General features: G+C 33.7%; 2 protein-coding genes across 3 annotated transcripts in view; one reads left to right on the top strand and one right to left on the bottom strand.

Annotated features, from left to right (window-relative positions):
- ralgps1 (Ral GEF with PH domain and SH3 binding motif 1) overlaps positions 1-19,461 on the top strand; it is a 218,384-nt gene that overhangs the window by 63,492 nt on the left and 135,431 nt on the right. The window contains exon 9 of the mRNA XM_056463269.1: positions 1,053-1,179. Within this exon, the coding sequence (XP_056319244.1) occupies positions 1,053-1,179 (127 nt within the window). The remainder of the gene's footprint in view (positions 1-1,052; positions 1,180-19,461) is intronic.
- angptl2b (angiopoietin-like 2b) overlaps positions 5,645-19,461 on the bottom strand; it is a 37,184-nt gene continuing 23,367 nt past the window's right edge. For both annotated transcript variants that reach the window (XM_056463271.1, XM_056463270.1), the window contains exons 3-5: positions 11,648-11,841; positions 8,649-8,919; positions 5,645-7,763 (exon numbers count right to left, since the gene is read on the bottom strand). In XM_056463271.1, coding sequence (XP_056319246.1) covers positions 7,564-7,763; positions 8,649-8,919; positions 11,648-11,841 — 665 coding nt within the window. In that variant the 3' untranslated portion in view covers positions 5,645-7,563. The remainder of the gene's footprint in view (positions 7,764-8,648; positions 8,920-11,647; positions 11,842-19,461) is intronic.

Here is a 19,461-nt window from a genome sequence, read left to right as displayed (position 1 = left end):
ATCCTGAATGAAAACCTGCTTCAGAGTGCTCTTAACCTCAGACTGGGGCGACAGTTCATCTTCCAGCTGGGCAATGACCCAAAGCACATTGCCAGAATATTAATGGAGTGGTTTCACAACTACTCGGTGATTGTCCTTGAGTGGCTCAGCCAGAGCCCAAACCTAAATCCTGTTTAACATCTCTGGAGAGATCTGAAAATGGCTGTACTGTACACCATCGCTTCCCATCCAACCTGATAGAGCTTGAGAGGTACTGCAAAGAGGAATGGGCAAACGTTCCCAAAGACAGGTGTGCCAAGCTTGTGTCATCCTGTTCAAGGAGACTTGAGGCTGTAATTGCTGCCAAAGGTGCATCAACAAAGTATTGAGCAAAGGCTGTGTGTGGTTTTTTTATTTTAAATAAATTTGCAACAATTTAAAAAGATATTTTTTTCACATTGTCATCATGGGGTATTGTGTGTTGAATTTTGAGGAAATAAATGAGTTTAATCTATTTTCGAATAAGACTGTAACATAAAAAATGTGGAAAAAGTGAAGCACTATAAATACTTTGCGGATGCAATGTATGTATACAGTATATGCATGTATGTTTGTAAGTATAACAAACACATAACATGTGCTAAATATATTGATGATGGTAATTATTGTAAATAACAGTTGTGCAATTGTTAGTATTCCCCCAAAATGTTTGTCATTAAGCAGTAAAATAAAAAAATAAAAAATAAATCAACTAAAAACAAACAAACAAATAAGTAACAGCAACAGCAAACTATTTATTAAATGAAATATACAATTTAAATTGTATGCTGCATACTTATCTAAATTAAATACTTTTAAAAGCATTATTAAGTTATTACTGTGATCGTTGTTATGATTACTTACAGTATTATTACAAAACTACTAATAATATTTTAAGTTCTCTTTGAATGCGCTAAAATGTATCCTGATATCTCAGATTTTGAATTTCTCTGATTTAATTATTTCACTTCATTTTTCTAAATTTGCTACATGAACAAATGGCCTTTTCCTTTGTTGTTTTCTATTCTGAACAGCTGATCAGTCGAAAGGACAAGGCCACCTTTGAGAAGCTTGACTTTCTGACGTCAAAGGAAGAGAATTACAACCGCATGAGAGAGTACATCCGCTCCCTCAAAATGGCCCCCTGCATCCCCTACCTTGGTGAGTGTCACAAAAGATCACAGCTGTGTTAATGGGCTTTTGTCACCTTCTTCTCTTCACATACTGTGATGACTGACCACATTCAGTCAGAAATGTCTTAAGGCATTGTGAGTGGTTTTTAATGAAGTTTCTTATTAGCAATGGGTCATACTCCCATTGGGAGCCTTGTGAAATTGCCTCATTCAGTGCTAGCAACCCATTTAATTGAGCATAATGGCTTCTTGCTTGTTTTGGGGTCTATGGTTCATTTTAGGTTGGCTAAGAACAGAATTCTTTTTGTTTTGGCCGGGTCTCATCTGATATTTCTGTGCTATCCAGCAGGGGGCAGTTTAATGTACTGATTGTGTTGGCTAAGAAAACTTTGTCAAACATCTCACGGGAACCATCTTTATCACTATGCAAGCATATTTGGACTTTTAGTAGAACATAGTATGTATGTATGTATGTATGTATGTATGTATCTATCTATCTATCTATCTATCTATCTATCTATCTATCTATCTATCTATCTATCTATCTATCTATCTATCTATCTATCTATCTATCTATCTATCTATCTATCTATCTATCTATCTATCTATCTATCTATCATGATAAAAAAATGCTTATACTTGAATAAAATTGATTTATGAATGACAGTTTATCCTCTCTCCTGGTAATTTTGATCTATTTTTAATTAGTCAGCTAATTAATTAATGCATTGTAATTATGCTTAAGACATATAAAAGGCATATTTAAGGCATTCAAAAATCAGTAAGTGTGTATATGCATGTTCCTGAGAATGTGATTTCTGTATAGTTTATCCATAAACTGGTCATTTTTTTCTATCATCTATTTATTTATTTATTTGTTTGTTTATTTATTTTCAGGCCTGACAACTATAGCCCTGTATAAAATATCACTATTTAATTTAAAGATAATAAACACATGCATAATTATTCTGCAGTGATTTTTTTTTAAATGCAGTAGGCCAACTAAATATATTTTACTAAACATTTACAAAAAATATTATATGTGCTATTCACTAATTATTATACCAAATGTTTTTATTATACTTTTATACAAAGCAAATTGTGTTAAATTATAATTTTATTATATTATTTTTGTTGCTTATTAGTTGACTACAGAAATGCTTTTGTAATATTGTGAATGATGATGTGTGTTGGTTATTATATTTTCTAAATAGTTGCTGAATCCAATAGTTTAAGCTTGTTGTTAATCCACATTGTGAGGTTTATTTAAAACTAATTTCGAGAGGATCACGTGCTTATGATTTCTTGCAGCTGGCCCGCATTATTCAGTTCATGATTCACCAATCAGACGATTGCTAAGCCACTATAAATACCCTAAGTTCCATATGACAGCCATCTTTGTTTTGAAGAATCCCCCTTTCCACCCCTACTCCTCCTCCTTTTCTAGATGGGTGGCACGGTGGCCCAGTGGTTAGCACTGTTGCCTCACAGCAAGAACGTCAATGGTTCTAGTCCTTACCAAGCCAGCCAACGTTTTGGTGCAGAGTTTACACGTTCTCCCCGTGCTCACGTGGGTTTCCCCCCGGTTCCCCGGTTTCCTCCCACCATCCAAAAACATGTAACTTAAGTTAATTGACTAATCTAAATCAGCACCATAGACATGCTTCTAGTAAGTGGTTATCTCTTAAGAGCAATCACTATCTGTTCATTAGCTACTACAGCAGGAGAGTTCTCAAGATCTACCTGAGCTCAAACTCCCCTCTCGCCTTGCAAACAGGAGGGAGCCCCGGGCTCGAGGATCTTATGAGCTCAGGGCTCTCTTCCAGGACAGCATGCCAAACAAGCTTTATAATCAATCATCAGCTAAGTGTGAACTCTTGAAACAATGGTAGAAGTGCAGGTAATAGGACTCCCTATAGTGTATTATTAAATGAGATGCTTTAAATCCTTAAGAAAACTCCAGTCATGACAGGCCCACAGTTTCTCCAGTAAACCGTTGTTTAATAATAATAACAATACTAGTAAAAAAAAGAAAGGAAGTGCTGTCAGTCTCCTCTAAAGGTACTGACAACACTTGAAATGGATTCCTCCCTTAGGATTGTCACTCTGATGGGGAACAGGATCCAGATCTCTCAATTACACTTAATCATCAGAAGTGAGGTCCGTATGATAAATCCAGCTGTTAGCCGTGAGCACCAGCTCATCTGGAGGTTTAATGTTAAGGAGGCGACTTTGACGTTTGACTGTCTTGTTTTACGAGATGCGCTTTTTAAGATGTTGATTTTTAAGCTGCACAACAGACTGTACGCTATGTCATTCCCACATGTTTGAGGTTCACGGTCACAGTTTTCCAGGTGCTCCTGTGTCATTGCTGGTATGCGAATAACTAAAAGGCCAGTCAGGAATAACTTCAGACGGCTGTAACTCAAACGTTCACTTTGTCTGTGTTCGTTTCTAGAAGACTAAAACACTGCACATGCAGACAGTCGCTGTACTTTTTAAGAAAAGTAAACATGTGGATTAAGCTGACGCATGACATCTCCCTTTACCCAGCCGCACACATCCTTCTCATTAACCAAATTTCCTTTTACATAATCCACACTGCTTCTTACTGGCGGCGGCTCAGTAAACTGCATCACACTCAACAGAGGACTTTTCAGAAGACGCATGGAAAGAATGGTTGCAGGGAACTCTAGGAATATATTCCTGTTTCTGAGCAGCAGGCAGTTGAAACCGCAGGGACGGAGAGACTGTCTGACGTGGCTGAGATTGTGCAGGCTGTCACTTCTTATCTGTCAGTTTCCACTGGGCTTCTTCTGCAGTCTGTTCCATTTCCCAATGGGACAGAGGAAAGAGGAAATTAAAGGGTTTGAGATTTTGTCAAGCACTTTACAGTTTTTATTCTTTTTTTGATGTATATCATAGATCTTGTGTTACTGGTTTTGTTTTATAAATAAACAAGTTCGGTTTGTATTCGGTTTGATATTCAGCAACTCAACAGACACCAGAAATGTTGAGGCGTCGTGTAGCTACATATTCATACTGACCATCATCTTCACTGCATCCATATTTATAACAAAACAGAGCAGAACATAACTGCCTCCTTTCATTCTCATTAAAAAAATACGAAACATACCCTGTCTCTTTTGCTGTATATTGGATTTAATAATCAGTAATGGCCATTATAAAAGTATAACGTACAATAAGTTTATACAATAAAGGCAAGCAGTTAGTCAAATATGCAAAATCAGTGTACACGGTTACATTATTATTACATTAACTTATCTATGCGCTCAGCCAAAACAAGCTACCGGAGTAAAAGTAATAGGTTCAAAAAGTCGGGGAATATGTCGTTGGATAGAGATAAGGTGAATTAAATATCACGTTTAACAAATATAGTGAGATTACATCCAGCGGTAGATCCTTGATGAACAGTCCTACGTGCACAGCTCTCATTTGGGTAGATGACTACCTGGAGCTCAGACGTCCACATACGCTGCAGTTTATGCCAGAGTGTGTGTGTGGTCACAAGATGTGCGTTTTCGGATCGTTTTCATTCTAAAACAGCGTTTTAAAACTAAAACATTAGTGTAAACGGGGCCTAAGGCAGTGGTCCTTAACCACGGTACCGGGCAGCAGAACAAATTGGTACCAATTGGTACCGGGCAGCAGAAGAAAGTATTAATTATTTTTGTTTTATTTATTATCTGAGTCTGAACAATCTTTTATTTTGAAAAATGACAGAATTCTCTCGGTTACATATTGGTCATTTGAGTGCCCAAATTTAACCCACAAGCAGCCAAATGAGTAAGAAACAGAAGTCTTTGGAAAGTTTCTTTGCTAAAGGGAAGGGCCCAGTGAAGTACCCGCGATTTGCCAAGGAATAGATATACAATACACATTGCGGTAAGACTAATTATCTCAGACAAACACAGAACACCCAAACACTGCAGTGCTTTTTTATTTTCTCCATAAATAAAACTTGTATCAGAGTTACAGTAATGTTTTGTCAGCTTGTCATCCTCTGAGAAAACAGTTGATGGTCGCCTAGAAAACTATGAACCCCCCTTACCCCGCAGTCTGTGGTTAAAATGTCAAGCGTTGACCGGTCCGCGGTGATTAAAAACGTCGGAAGATCATATGTCTATGCACACTTCACGAGTGAGTTTATGTGAAAATTGTTTGCATGCAGGTAAATACGACACAATTCTTAAGCAATCATATGAAATGGACATGAACAGACCAAAACATTACTTTTAGCGCCTCTTTCTCTTTCTCTCTCTCCCTTTCTCTCCTCGCAGTACAATAATCATTTCTAATCTCTGCCATTTACCAAGTATAGATGGACACATACCAAAGGGGGGTTGATAGATTTTTTTTTACATTAATAAGATCAAGAGGGTTGATTGATTTAAAATTGTATAAAACCATGGAAGATCTTTGTTTTGTTGTACTTTAGCACCTAGCAGGACCACTACAGCTTTAGAGACCGATTGAGTTCAATACACCCACAGACAAAGCCTGTAGCTGTACATCTTTTATTGCAACAGTTTAACAGTACTTGGGGAAATCCGTTACACTTACAGTATATTACAAATGACACATTATTTTCAACAATATTGCATTTATATGTACATAAACGTGTGTTGGATCCTCATTTGACGCCAACAGCTAATTTACACAGTAAATACAGTTTAGATGAAGCAATCAGTGACTGTTTTAAGATGTGTTTTCAAGTTTAATTATGCTTGCTTTTAAACTACAAGATTTATACCAATTTTTTAAAATGATATCCCTGAAATAAATTAGGAGTCATTCATTTCATCAGGAAGTACATCTTCTCTTAGCTATGAGTAAACTAGGAAAGCATAAGCTACTTATCACTGGATTGCATGTCCTGTGTCTTATTTTGCTTACTAATCAGAGTTATTTTCAGGCCTATTTGACAAAATAAATCACAAAAACAACAGACAACAGATCCACAATTGCACTGAATATTAAAGATGAACAAACTTATTTGACATTACTGTGCAAGAGAGACAAAATACACATCATGTCCAAAATATATTTTTTGTTTTTGAACTGCCTCCTAGAGCAATTGACCAGATGCATGGTCACTGTGGATTTTGATTAATTAGCCATTATGCTGCTAAATTTACATGTCTTTTCATTTATTTTAATGCTTAAACAACTAAAATGAATGCTTAGGTCTAATTAACTGACTGTAAGCTAAGGGTTATTAAGGAACATCATGACATTGAATATAGGGTCACATCAACCTTTCACCAGAAGTTTTTTTCCAGTTGTCATAAGAACGTTCCATGCATTTGGTCAATTATTAGGAAAACTATTAGACACTTCATTTTCTGTTTTGAAGCAATTAGCACTTAAAGAGTAGTAACTCAAAAATGAACATTCTGTTTTTAATTACTCACCCTCATGTCTTTATAATACCCAGAGACCTTCATTCATATTGAGAAAACAAATTAAGAAAAGTTAGAATGTTAGATATGTTAGAAATCCGAGAGCTTTATGGCACTCCATAGGCAATAACAAGACATTCAAAGTATAGAACATAAACCAAAACATTTAATCTGACTTGAACTGTAGTCATACGAAGCTACAAGAACACATTTGTGCACCAAAAATAATGTTAAAAACTAGTGATGCACCAAATTTTTGGCTGCCAAAGAGATATCTGCATTGTGTTCAGTGCACTGGTTATACTTTCCCTCCAGCTGTAGTCATTGCTTGATGTGAAGTGGCTTTCACATTGGACACGGAAAGCACTGCACTATGAAACCTATTCATTTCATTGCACCATGGAAATGCTGGTTTGTTACTGCGTTGACCAAACAACAAAAGCAGGTTTTTTATTTATTTATTTATTTATTTATTTATTTATTTATTTATTTATGTATTTATTTATTTATTTATTTATTATAATTATTATTACTATTTTACAGTTTTATTTTTATTTTTTGGTGCACAAAAAAGTGTTCACATGGATCTTTATATGATTATAGTTGATCCACTCAAGAAACCTGCAAGGTTATTGGTTCCTTTTCTGAACTTCTTGTGACCACTGCTGTCTATGGAGGATTAGCCAACTCTCGGATTTCATCTAAAATATCTTAAGTTGTGTTCAGAAGATTAACAAAGGTCTCAGGGTATTGAACATGACATGAGGGTGAGTAATTAATAACATACTTTTTATTTTTGGATGAACTAACCCTTTAAATATAGAGCTTCCTTTTGTAGTCTCTGATCATTTGGTGTTTCTTTACATTAATCAAGAGACTGTTTGTCTTTTTGCCACATATCACACCTTAGTATGTACGTGTGAAGCAAACCACAGTTTAATCAAATTGCACTTTTTAAGCCAGTTTTTAGTTCATTCGCTGTGTCCTGTTCAGTGGAAGGTGTTGGGGTTTGGTCGAATCATCATCACAACCTTCTTGAGAGAGTAGGCACCTCCTCTGAATTCAGCCCAGTAAACGCCGTCCTGATAGCGACTGCGGTAATGCCCTCCTCTGTACCACACACCATTCAGATTAGAGTGGGCACAGGCGTTATACCACCAGCCTCCCTTTTGATAGTGGGCACAGTTCCCTGTGGCAAACACATTTTTTTAGGTTAAATGCGTGCAGGTGAAATGACCACTACTACATCAGAAGAAGCAAAATCTTAAATCTATTAAATTAATCATCTTAAATCAAATAATTATATGCTAAAAATAAATAACATGTATAATAACAGGAAATAATACATGTATATATCGATATATATGAAAAAATACTATGAAGTGCATATAGTAATGTATAATGAAATCACAAATATGATTTATATATATATATATATATATATATATATATATATATATATATATATATATATATATATATATATATATATATATATATATATATATATATATATATATATCTAGTATTCAGTTTTTTTTGTTCGGTTTGAATAATATTATATTTGTTGTGTTATTTTTGTTATTGAATGTGTCCCTTTATTACTATTTATTATTAATGTATTATGCTGTAAATATAATGCCATTATTAAGATATTCTAAAAAAATACAAAACTTATAATAATAATAATAATATAAAACTTAATATTATATAATTTAATAAAATTAATTTAAGGACATCAATGCAAATGTTTCAATGTAATGCCATTGAAATATACAATACCTGTATTATATTATATTATATTATATTATATTATATTATATTATATTATATTATATTATATTATATTATTAAATAATATATTATTAAATATAAAATTACTTTTTTACATTACATATATAATACAATGTGCGTGCATGTATATTCATATAAATTATAATATATGTATTATTATTATTATTATTATTATTATTATTATTATTATTATTAGATAAATTACACTGTATTACATATTTATAAAAAACAAATTGTATCGAAAAAAAGTTCATTTTAAGTATTATTGACAGACTGATACCTGTATATACATCATGATCGCGGTCCAGAGTGGTGAACTGTTTCCCATTGTGCCAGGTTAGAGAGTCACCGGCATTTCCATGATAACGGCCCACCCTGAGCCTGTAGAAGTCGGCCTCGGGCTCCAGACGGAAACTTGCGTACTCTGCAAATGTCTTGCGTCCAGACCAGTCCTCCAGCGTCACCAGCAGTTTATAGTTCCCCTGGTTGGTTATCCAGTATATGTTCTCCAGACCTAGCCAATACTCTCCATCAATGTTTCCAAAACCTTGCTGTAATAAAACAGAAGAGCGCCTGCCACTGAGTTACGGTTTACCAAGCAAGATGTTTCTTTTTTACTCTGCATTTGTTTTCTCATGTCCTTTAGGGAAAGTTCACCCAAAATTGAATATTCTGTCATAATTTACTCATCCTTCGCTTGTTCCAAACCTGAACCAAACTGGTTAATAACTAGGTTTATTAGGTTAATTAGGCAGGTTAGAGTAATTAGGCAAGTTATTGTATAACCATGGTTTGTTCTGTAGACTATCGGAAAAAAAGATAGCTTAAAGGGGCTAATAATTTTAACCTTAAAATGTTTAAAAAAAAAACTAAAAACTGCTTTTATTCTAGCGGAAAATAAAACAATAAGACTTTCTCCAGAAGAAAAAATATTATCAGACATACTGTGAAAATTTCCTTGCTCTGTTAAACATCATTTGGGAGAAATTCAAAAAATAAAAAAAAATTCAAAGGGGGCTAAAAATTCTGACTTCAACTATATATATATATACTGCTTCTCTCTATCTCTCATTCAAGGTGAGGTTGCTTTATTGGCATGGCATTTTGCACAGTATTGCCAAACCATTTTAGATGTATATGTAATATATTAACATCATCAAATTAATAAAATATATACAGCAAATGAGAAGTAAATGACAGAAATAAGAAAAAAAAAAAACAGACAATATCTCTAAAAATGTAAATAATTACAAGAATAAAACATGTAGATTGTTTAGATAGGACAAATGAGTTGTTTACCCATTTCTAATGGTATACAAATATTCTGCAGCCAATTTAGTTTTAATTTTGTCCTCTCTGAGTGTTTAGTGAAGTTTTTGGATTAAAGAATTAACTATTTAATGTCTCTCTCGCTCTCGCAGCTGTGTGCTTAAAATTAACGACGGCTTAGAAAATGAACACAAAACAAAATCCTGGACATTTTAGTAGATTTAGAAACTCCAGCCGAATGCAAAAAGGTGCAAATCTCTATTGGTCTGCTGAGCACGTAAGATTACCTGTGGCAGTGTTGTAAGTTCTCGCACACACAGAACGAGCAGTTTAAAACAGGTAAAGGAGAGAAGATTTTCTACTACTTAATCGCTCGTGGATATTTGTTTATATTGGGCGGGTAAGAAAAAAGTGTAAAGGATGTAAGGACTTTTAAAGGACTTTTACAATAAAATACAGTAACATACTGCGTATCTGTCCAACATTTAAATAAAACAGTTCATATTACAGTTAAATACTGTAGAGTAGAGTAGAGTAGTTTACTACTGTACAGTAGTTTACAAAAATGGTTAACAGTGTACATATATTAATTTTATTATTATTTTTTATTTTACATATTGTGATCTCAAGGTTTTTAACGAGTGTTTTTTTGTCTCTTTTTATCACTTCATTATTGAGAATACATTGGAAACAAACAGAAAAAAGCTTCAGAAAAAAAGCTTCAGTGCAGTAGAACAAAAAGCATTAAAACTAAATAATTACTAATTATTCTAATTAATTCGATTTACCTGTATATTACATTTATGGCATACACAAAATACACACATAGATCATATTAATGTTGGAAGAATAATTAAGTTAGCCTTTGCATTGAGGCATTGGAGTGTAGTGTGGCGGTTTCTGTTGGGCATGTGTTTCTCATTAAACTGCTTTACGTTCTGGGGTCTGTATGTTCACCGCCATCCGGTTCAGCTTATATGAAGCAGCTCAAGAGTTATAGACCATGTGCCATTAAGTGACGAAGGTAAAATGTGAGCAAATTGTTTCCACAAGAACACAAATGTACTTCTTTCTAGAACTTGCCACTATAAGCAAAGGAAAGACATACTGTACTTCCATAACATAGAGACTGTATATTGTATTGCCAATTAAGATTACCTTTGTGTGATTTTAATTGCAGATTGTAGTGTGATTTCTACCAGTTTAGTTTCATTTAGTGTTTACTGTTTACTTTATTTTAAATAGACAAAATGTCATAACATTTTATCAGTTATCGGCCATAACATAATGTACCTAATTCCAATTATTATTATTATTATTATTATTATTATTATTATTATTATTATTATTATTATTATTATTATTATTGCTATTATTATTATTATTATTATTATTATTATTATTATTATTATTGTTGTTATTATTGCTATTATTATTATTATTATTGCTATTATTATTATTATTATTATTATTATTATTATTATTATTATTATTATTTAAGAGTAATTACACTATGATTGTTCATTGTATTCATTTAAACTAGTATACAACCAAATTTGAGAAAAATAATAAATTAAATGTTTTCATAGAGTTCCTAAAATTCCTAAAAATAACAGTCACATGGTTAATTAATTCTAAATTTGTATGTATTTCATGGTTTTAATCAGTTGGAAATTAATTGATTGCTAACATTTATTTTAACCATTAAAATGAGCCTTTATGAAAAACAAACAAATATGAAACACACAAATAAATATATAGACAAGGAAATAAACATAAATAAACAAACAAATATATAAAAAAATATATATAAATAGATAAACAAGCAAATGAATAAATAAATAAACAATCAATCAAATAAAAACAAACAAACAAACAAACAAATAAACAAATACATAAATAAACAAACATACAAACACACTATACAGAAAAACTAGAACACAAAAAACGGTTTAAAAAATATCAGGGTCTTATAGTAATTATTGGCTAGAAGTTTTTCTTGTGCCTCACCTTATATGTCTCCCAGTTCCTAAAGAAGTTGACGGAGCCATCCATTCTCCTCTGGATGACCGTCCAGCCACCAGGATCCTGTCTCTGGTCACACCACACCTGCATCAGCTTATTGGTGTTCTCCGGCTTTACCAGGTGCATCCCACTGTTCGTGTGACCATCCTCCAGAGCCTCCAGACAATCCTTCCAGGGACCTTGACCAAATAAAAATGCTGTCAAATCTCACTCAGGCAACATGACACTGTGACAGACAGGAAAACTCAATTGCTTCTGCTGCAGAGCTGAACTCTATAATGGTAGGAAGTCAAATTCAGGGATCCCCCTGCCTGCATCCCTCTCTCTTGTTCTTCCATGGCACAGCTGGAAAAGCTCTTAACAGGAGGAGGATTGACCTTGGCTGCCATTCTAGCCTGGGAAGTTGCCTCTGCTGCTCCAGCCAAACACAACGCTGGCAAGAATGCCAAGAAAGGCCCATTTGCTAAATAATGCAGTAGCAAGTAGATTAGCGAGCACTTCTAAAGTTCCTTCGGCATGGAGTAGTGTTTTTATAGGGACACGTCAAAATGGCTCCAGTTTCCAACCTTTTCCAATGAAAAGACCATCCATAAATTAGTTGTCTTCAAAATCTTTGCTGGTTCCAAATACACTTCCTTTCTGTGATCTTCTTTCTCAGTTAACCAGACAAAATGGAGGAAACATCTTAAACCAGACTCAACTAGTTTGCTGATTTCCTAATCTAGTCAACCTGGGCAGGTTTAAAGAGATTTTGGTAACTAAAGCAACTTGGCCAGGCTGAGAGACAGCAAAAAAGATATTTTGAAGAATACATTGCTGTCCTATTTGGGTTCAATGGTGAAAAGACTGTTTGATAGTGCCAGATGTCTTCTTTTAAACAGCAGAAGAATACATTTCATACAGGCTCATAGAACAATTTGAAGGTGACTAAATTATAACTCATTTTTAATTATTTCTTTAATTACATTCCCCCCCAAAAATTAAACTTGCTGTTGATTTCCTCAACTTCAGGACATCCAAAATGTAGGTCACTTTTGTCAGTAGAACATTAGATTATATATAATTAAATATTATATTCTATTATAATTATATATAGTTTAAGCATAACATGCAAGTAAATGGCACTTTGAAAGTCAACATAAACAGGTAAACAAGATTAATACCTGACCTCAAGCAATATTATGGTATTTATGAACTCTGTTTAAATTAATCTAAAGTATAGAGAGACAAAGAAAAAAAGAAATGTGAGGGTATACAATAAAAGGAAATAAACATTAATGATGTTTTAAGTGCTTTCTTGTTAATAGACATTGACATGATATTTAAATACATTTTCAGTTCTTGTTTGAATATGCTAAAAAAGGGTTGAGTATAGTATTTATTATATTTATTTTTGTGACCCTGGACCTCAAAACCAGTCGCATTGTATAGTCATCAATACATTGTATGAGTTAAAAGGCACCTAGGTTACCCCTTTTTTTCAGATTTAATACAAGTCTTTTGCGTCTCCAGAATGTGTCTGTAAAGTTTCAGCTCAAAACACCCATCAGATTTTTTATTACCCCTTTTATAAGATTCTATTTTATACATTTTTGCACCTGGAGGCAGTTTTGTCGTACTGCACCTTTAAGGCTAGTCCTCCCCGCCTACCGTTTCTACATGCCTTTCAGCGTGCCTTAATCTCCTCCCTCGGCTGCGTCATACAACAATCAGACATAAAGGAAGCAGATCTCACGTAGCGTTTTTGAGAAATACTACAGTAAGAACTTTACCAATTGGTATTTGATTCATTTGTTGTGTTGAGCCAACTTAACGATGAGTCACACACAATGTCGTTACAAAGTTCACGCGCACACACTCAGATACACACACAGACAGACAGAGCGCGCGTTTAGCTTTGCACTCTTTTTGCACGCATATGTGACATGATACTGGTAATATCCACTGCTGTATGAATATCTATTATCTTAACGTACAAAATAAACCTGGTTTAACGTCCAAATACCGGGATTAAAGCATCTTCCTTTATAATTGTTCTGACATGCGGCTGTGCTGATGAAGTGAATCTGAAGTAAATCGCTGTAATTCATTACACACATGCTCTGTTTTAAAACATTTTAAACTTGTAAAACTCACTCTTGATCACATTTGATAATGATTGATCATTCTAGCAAACTGAACACACCTTTTATTCACGGTTGCTTTGCGTTCGTCCTCTCTTGTTGATATGATTATACATGTGACTACCCGGACACGTTAATAGGCACAGCTGTCAATCAATTCGATGGGCGGGGGGATCGCACTCCTACGTAAAGTTGCAGTCGGTCTGAAAATCGCTCCAATTGGTCCACCGTTTTTATGTTGTTAAATTAAAAAAAAAGCACTGGGTGTGTTTATATCACCCCAATATGACGGTCTATACACTATATATACACACATGTCTGTCCAAACAGCTTGAAAAGTAGATTTTTCACCATAGGTGCCCTTTAAAATGATTGATTTTATGTCAAAAATAATTCAAATATAATCACAATCATGGCCCATGAAGGCATTTTTTAAACCTGTGAAGTTTAAACCTGTGACATTGTAATGTATTTATTAACCTTAAATATATCAAATCATACTTTTTGATAAGTGATAGGCATTCCTTTTTTAAATTGGACAATATTTTGCAATGTTTAGATGTTTTTTTTATTTTCAGATTACAAATTTTAAAATAGTCGGACAAATTTGGTCCAATTGTAACAAACCATACTCAATTTTGCATAAAAATTATTGGATAAAGAGTCATGTTTATAGATATAAACCTTTCCAATAAACAACATAATGTTAAACAAAACTTTTTTATAATAAGTTTTGTAATAAGTTTTATAATAATAGCATAACACCCAAAAACATTGTGGCTATAAAATAAAGAGAAATCATTAAAACAATATTTATAATAATAAAACATTCATATTAATCTATAATAGACTGATTTTTTTAGCCTCATTAAACATTAATATATCATCAGGAAACAGGTATTAATTACATTTTTTTTTTACTCAAGTGGTAGCTGTTGACTTTAATTTTATGAATCACCAAGGATTACAATTTTATACTAAAAGCCATCTTTAATGAAGAAAAATGAAGGAAAAAGTTAGCTACATCCTAAATGGCCTAAGGGTAGGTAAATGAACAACATATGACCATTTTCGAGTGAACTATCCCTTTAAAGTTTAGCTCTAAACGCAGATGATCTCACATGTTTCGTCATTGTTTGTGTATCTTAACTGAGCTCTCCATGCTGTCAGATCTGGCAGACAGCCTTTCAGGTATCTTACATCTCCGTCCCAAAGCGCTGCTGAGGCCTTGTGGTTTACTTACAGTAGTCTGGAACATTTTACTGTTTACTCTCATCTTGTAGCTAATACAAAGCAGACCTCATGTTCGACGTTCGTAGACACTCCAGCCGCTTTATTGTTGCAAATTGTGTTTTAAAAATGCAGTGGATGCTTGTTGAAATATTGCTGCAGTCCGGTTTGCTTGTCGCATTGATTTTAGTACTTTGTTTTGCGCATGTATGATTGAGATATTTCTGACTGTGTTTGTAATAACAGAGCTCATGTGCTGGAGACATGGCCTCCTTTGCACACACTCCACTGAGCCGGATTCTGTCTGTGTTTCTCTGTCTGGCTGGCGGATTTTCACAGCATTCCAGAGTAAGAGCCATCGCACTACCTGACAAATTTAAGATAACAATGCAGACAGGGCTCATTAGCCCCTTACCGTGACCAAAACTGAATCTGTTCCAGGCTTCCTATTCTCAAGGAGCAACTTGCTTTTTATTGGGTGAATCCATTATTTTATTTTATTTTATTTTATTTTATTTTATTTTATTTTATTTTATTTTATTTTATTTTATTTTATTTTATTTTATTTTATTTTATTTTATTTATAATTTTTTTATTATTAATATTTAATTTAATTTTTTTTATTATTATTATTATTAATTTTATATAAAATACATTTTATATCTCACACAAGTGACTTGGACATTACATTAAAAAATCATTTTCACCATGATTTACATTTAAAATAATTTAATAAATTTTTTATTCTATTTTGGTTATTATTATTATTATTATTATTATTATTATTATTATTATTATTATTATTATATAAAATACATTTTATATCTCACACAAGTGACTTGGACATTACATTAAAAAATCATTTTCACTATGATTTACATTTAATTTAATTTAATTTAATAAATTTTTTATTCTATTTTGGTTATTATTATTATTATTATTATTATTATTATTAGAATTATTATTACTATTATATTATATATTCTTATATATATTCTTTTTTTACAAATCTATAGTTATGCGGAGTATGTCTGCAGTCTGGAGGTATTATAACTTTGATGATGACAACATTGCCATAGCAAAATGTGGGATAAGTAAACTTGGGATTGCCTGCCAGGTATTTTAAGTTGAGGAGCTATTTGTTTTTATATTAGATTTTTTTTTTTTTTACTGCACTAAAGTCCAAAAGTGAAGAATTGATGTAATTTATTATTTGATTGTTCAAGTTAACAATACGATGAAATAAAAAAAATAAAAAATAAGGAACATCCTCGATCTGTTTCTTCGCTCTGCTTTATTTTTTTATGTATTATAGACAACACAATCTCACGGCAATTCATAACTTTTTGATTTAATGGCTAATTCGTATGAATTCAAACGATCTAGTTCGTACAATTTAGTACGATTTGCTCATCCCCCAATGACGGTTGGGTTTAGGGGTGGGGTTAGGTGCCACGCCTCCTTTTTAAAATTGTACAATTTTGTACGACTGAACTCATACGAATTCGTACGACTTTGCCACTAAACTGACAAAATGTAAAATACTTATGTTTTCTCATTAGATCAGGCTGATTATAGAAGTATCGGATCGGGTTTCCGTATTGGTAGATACTCAAAATCAAATGACTCAGACTCGAGGGAAAAAAACCTGATCGGGACATCCCTACTTATTTCCCCTTCACAGATATGGATAATTTTATAGATTAGAGTAAATATAGTGTGGAGCTTTAGTTTGACACTTTTTGGCCTAAATTTGAGCACATGATATTTCTGTTCATGAACCTGAAAGAAAACCTTTCCTTTTTTTTCCCCTCATTATGTTGGAGCCACGGATATCTTGCTCTACCTCAGAGAAGTCTGCTTGTCAGCAAATCTGAAATTCTTTCAAGCCCCCTTCTGTTTAATTGGTTGTAGAACATTTAATGCCATGGAAACTTGCCACTTGATGCAAAATGAGTGCCAAAACAACTATTTGAAGAACAGAAAAAAAATAAGCACAAGAACAGCCAAAAGCAGGCTCAAAGGTGCGTCATTAGAATCATTTGTTACCCATTAGAACGATTGTTTTATCGAGTAGAATTGTGACTTCTGAATTCCTGTCATGTGATATGCTAGGAAGAAGGGAGGAAAGGGAAATGGAGAGACCTTACAGATTTTCAGTGGTGTGGGTCATGTTAAAACAACTTGGCAAATCCATCAGCAGGCCATTTCGTTCTAGAAGGAAGAACTGATAGAGCTCTGTGTTTGTGTGGGATGTCTGGGTCATCCATGTCTGGAATAAATGACTTCACTTTAACAGACTGCCGCTTTCCTCCCTGTGCTGATCTTTCTCCTGTCTTCTTTTTATTTCTTCATTTCTCATCACTGCAGTAGCATTATTTTTGTGATTGTATTCATACTAAAAGTCAATTCCATTTTTGTTTGATGTTGTCTGCTCAATGTTGTTCAATTCAATTCAATTCAAGTTACTTGTAGCACTCTTTTACAATAATTATCATTCCAAATCAAAAAAGTTAGACTGTAAAAAATGCTGTGTTCCACACAATTCCTTCATGTTGTCCCAACCAGTGTTGGGCAATAATGCGTTACTAGTAATGCGTTACTGTAGCGACATTACTTTTGACAATAACTAATACTGTAACACATTACTTTTTAAATTTAGTAACCCAGTTATCATTACAATATGATGTTTTTGTGCATCGATGTACCGGTCCGTTGTGGTGAAGAAGGAGCTGAGCCGAAAGGCAAAGCTCTCGATTTACCGGTCAATCTACGTTCCTACTCTCACCTATGGTCATGAGCTTTGGGTCATGACCGAAAGGACATGAGATCTCGGATACAAGCGGCCGAAATGAGTTTCCTTCGAAGGGAAGCAGGGCGCACTCTTATGGATAGGGTGAGGAGCTCGGAGTAGAGCCGCTGCTCCTCCACATCGAGAGAAGTCAGCTGAGGTGGCTTGGGCATCTGTTTCGGATGCCTCCTGGATGCCTACCTAGGGAGGTGTTCCAGGCATGTCCCACCGGGAGGAGGCCTCGGAGAAGAGGAAGTGTCTGGGGAGAGGGAAGTCTGGGGTTCTCTTTTAAGACTGCTGCCCCTGCGACCCGGCCCCGGAAAAGTAGCAGAAAATCAATGAATGAATGAATGAATGAATGAATGTTGCATCCATAATTGTTATGCAGTTCAAAACATAACATATGAATGTGTCTGCATGTAAAAGAAACCTACTTCAAACTGCTTTTGTTGTGCTTTGAAATAAAACATTTGAATGTTTGTAAAAAAAGCCACATTGTACAATGCAGTGAAGTTATGTAGTTTCAAAATACAGTATTTTAACATTTTAATGTAGAAAAATACAACGTAGGTGTCTTAAGGAGCAAAAATACAACATATGGGCTCTTATATTGCTGTTGTGTCATCACTATTGAAAAGTCACATCTCTCCAGCCCCTCATTTGGGATGCTTTTCATGAATTGGCCCCCATGACAAACTAATTGAATTAGCCCTGCCATAGAGCAAAACAGACAGCAAAATGGGAAAATTAAAGTTTGCGTACTCCTGGTTGGAGAAAGATGAGTTTAAACAGTGGCTGAAACCTGTCACTGAAAACAACCACGTAATTTATTCTTTCAAGGTTTGTTTCTTCCGGGCTTATCCAAGTTCTGTTGCATGGTTGTGCTCCATTGATTTTTTTAAACTGTTTATTAGCAACTGTTTATTAAGTTAAAGGTTTGATACTGATTAGAACTTGAAGTGGTAATGAGGTCTTAAAATATTCTTAAAAGTCTTTAAAAAGTCTTAAAAAGGTATTGAAATTACCTTTAGGATTCCTGCATATACCCTGATAAATACATATAAATGTTCATTTATTAAAAAAAAAGAAATATATATATATATTAAAAACTGTGAAGGATTTAAGATGTTGATGACCGTTAAACGCAACATACCTTGTAAAAAGAGTCCATTATTAATTACTGTTACTAATACTACTACTGTATGTTTGTTATTTCAAATAAATAAGCACACATTTGTTATCTGTATAACAAAGTTGATTATTTTAGTAGACTCAGTGACACATTTCTGTTATACTTCAGAACACGTTATTTAAATAAATTTTGTTGTATTTCTCAGAGAAATGCTGTGATTTCTTTTTTTATTACATATTTTTATAGCTGTGTACAACAGCAGATTTTACACTTTGAATATACACAGCTTACTTTCCATAAGTTACTGACATACCACGGTTAATATGTGGTTAGTTTGAATATTGCTCATAGATTTCGTTTTTGAGCAGCTGTTATGTTTTTGTTTTGTTTAGAACACATACAATTTATGGTTGTCTGTAATAGCAGTTTCTCCAAATTGATTCTGAGTGATCATTCAGATTACTTTCTTTTATTTATTTCATAAAGGTTTTATGTTGTATTTTGTTGCTAGTTTTCATACTCA

The sequence above is a fragment of the Danio aesculapii genome, chromosome 8 (assembly GCF_903798145.1).
Source record: "Danio aesculapii chromosome 8, fDanAes4.1, whole genome shotgun sequence".
In the NCBI taxonomy this organism is placed as follows: domain Eukaryota; kingdom Metazoa; phylum Chordata; class Actinopteri; order Cypriniformes; family Danionidae; genus Danio; species Danio aesculapii.
The sequence above is the reverse complement of the archived record's forward strand: the minus strand, read 5'-3'. Positions and strand labels throughout refer to the sequence as shown.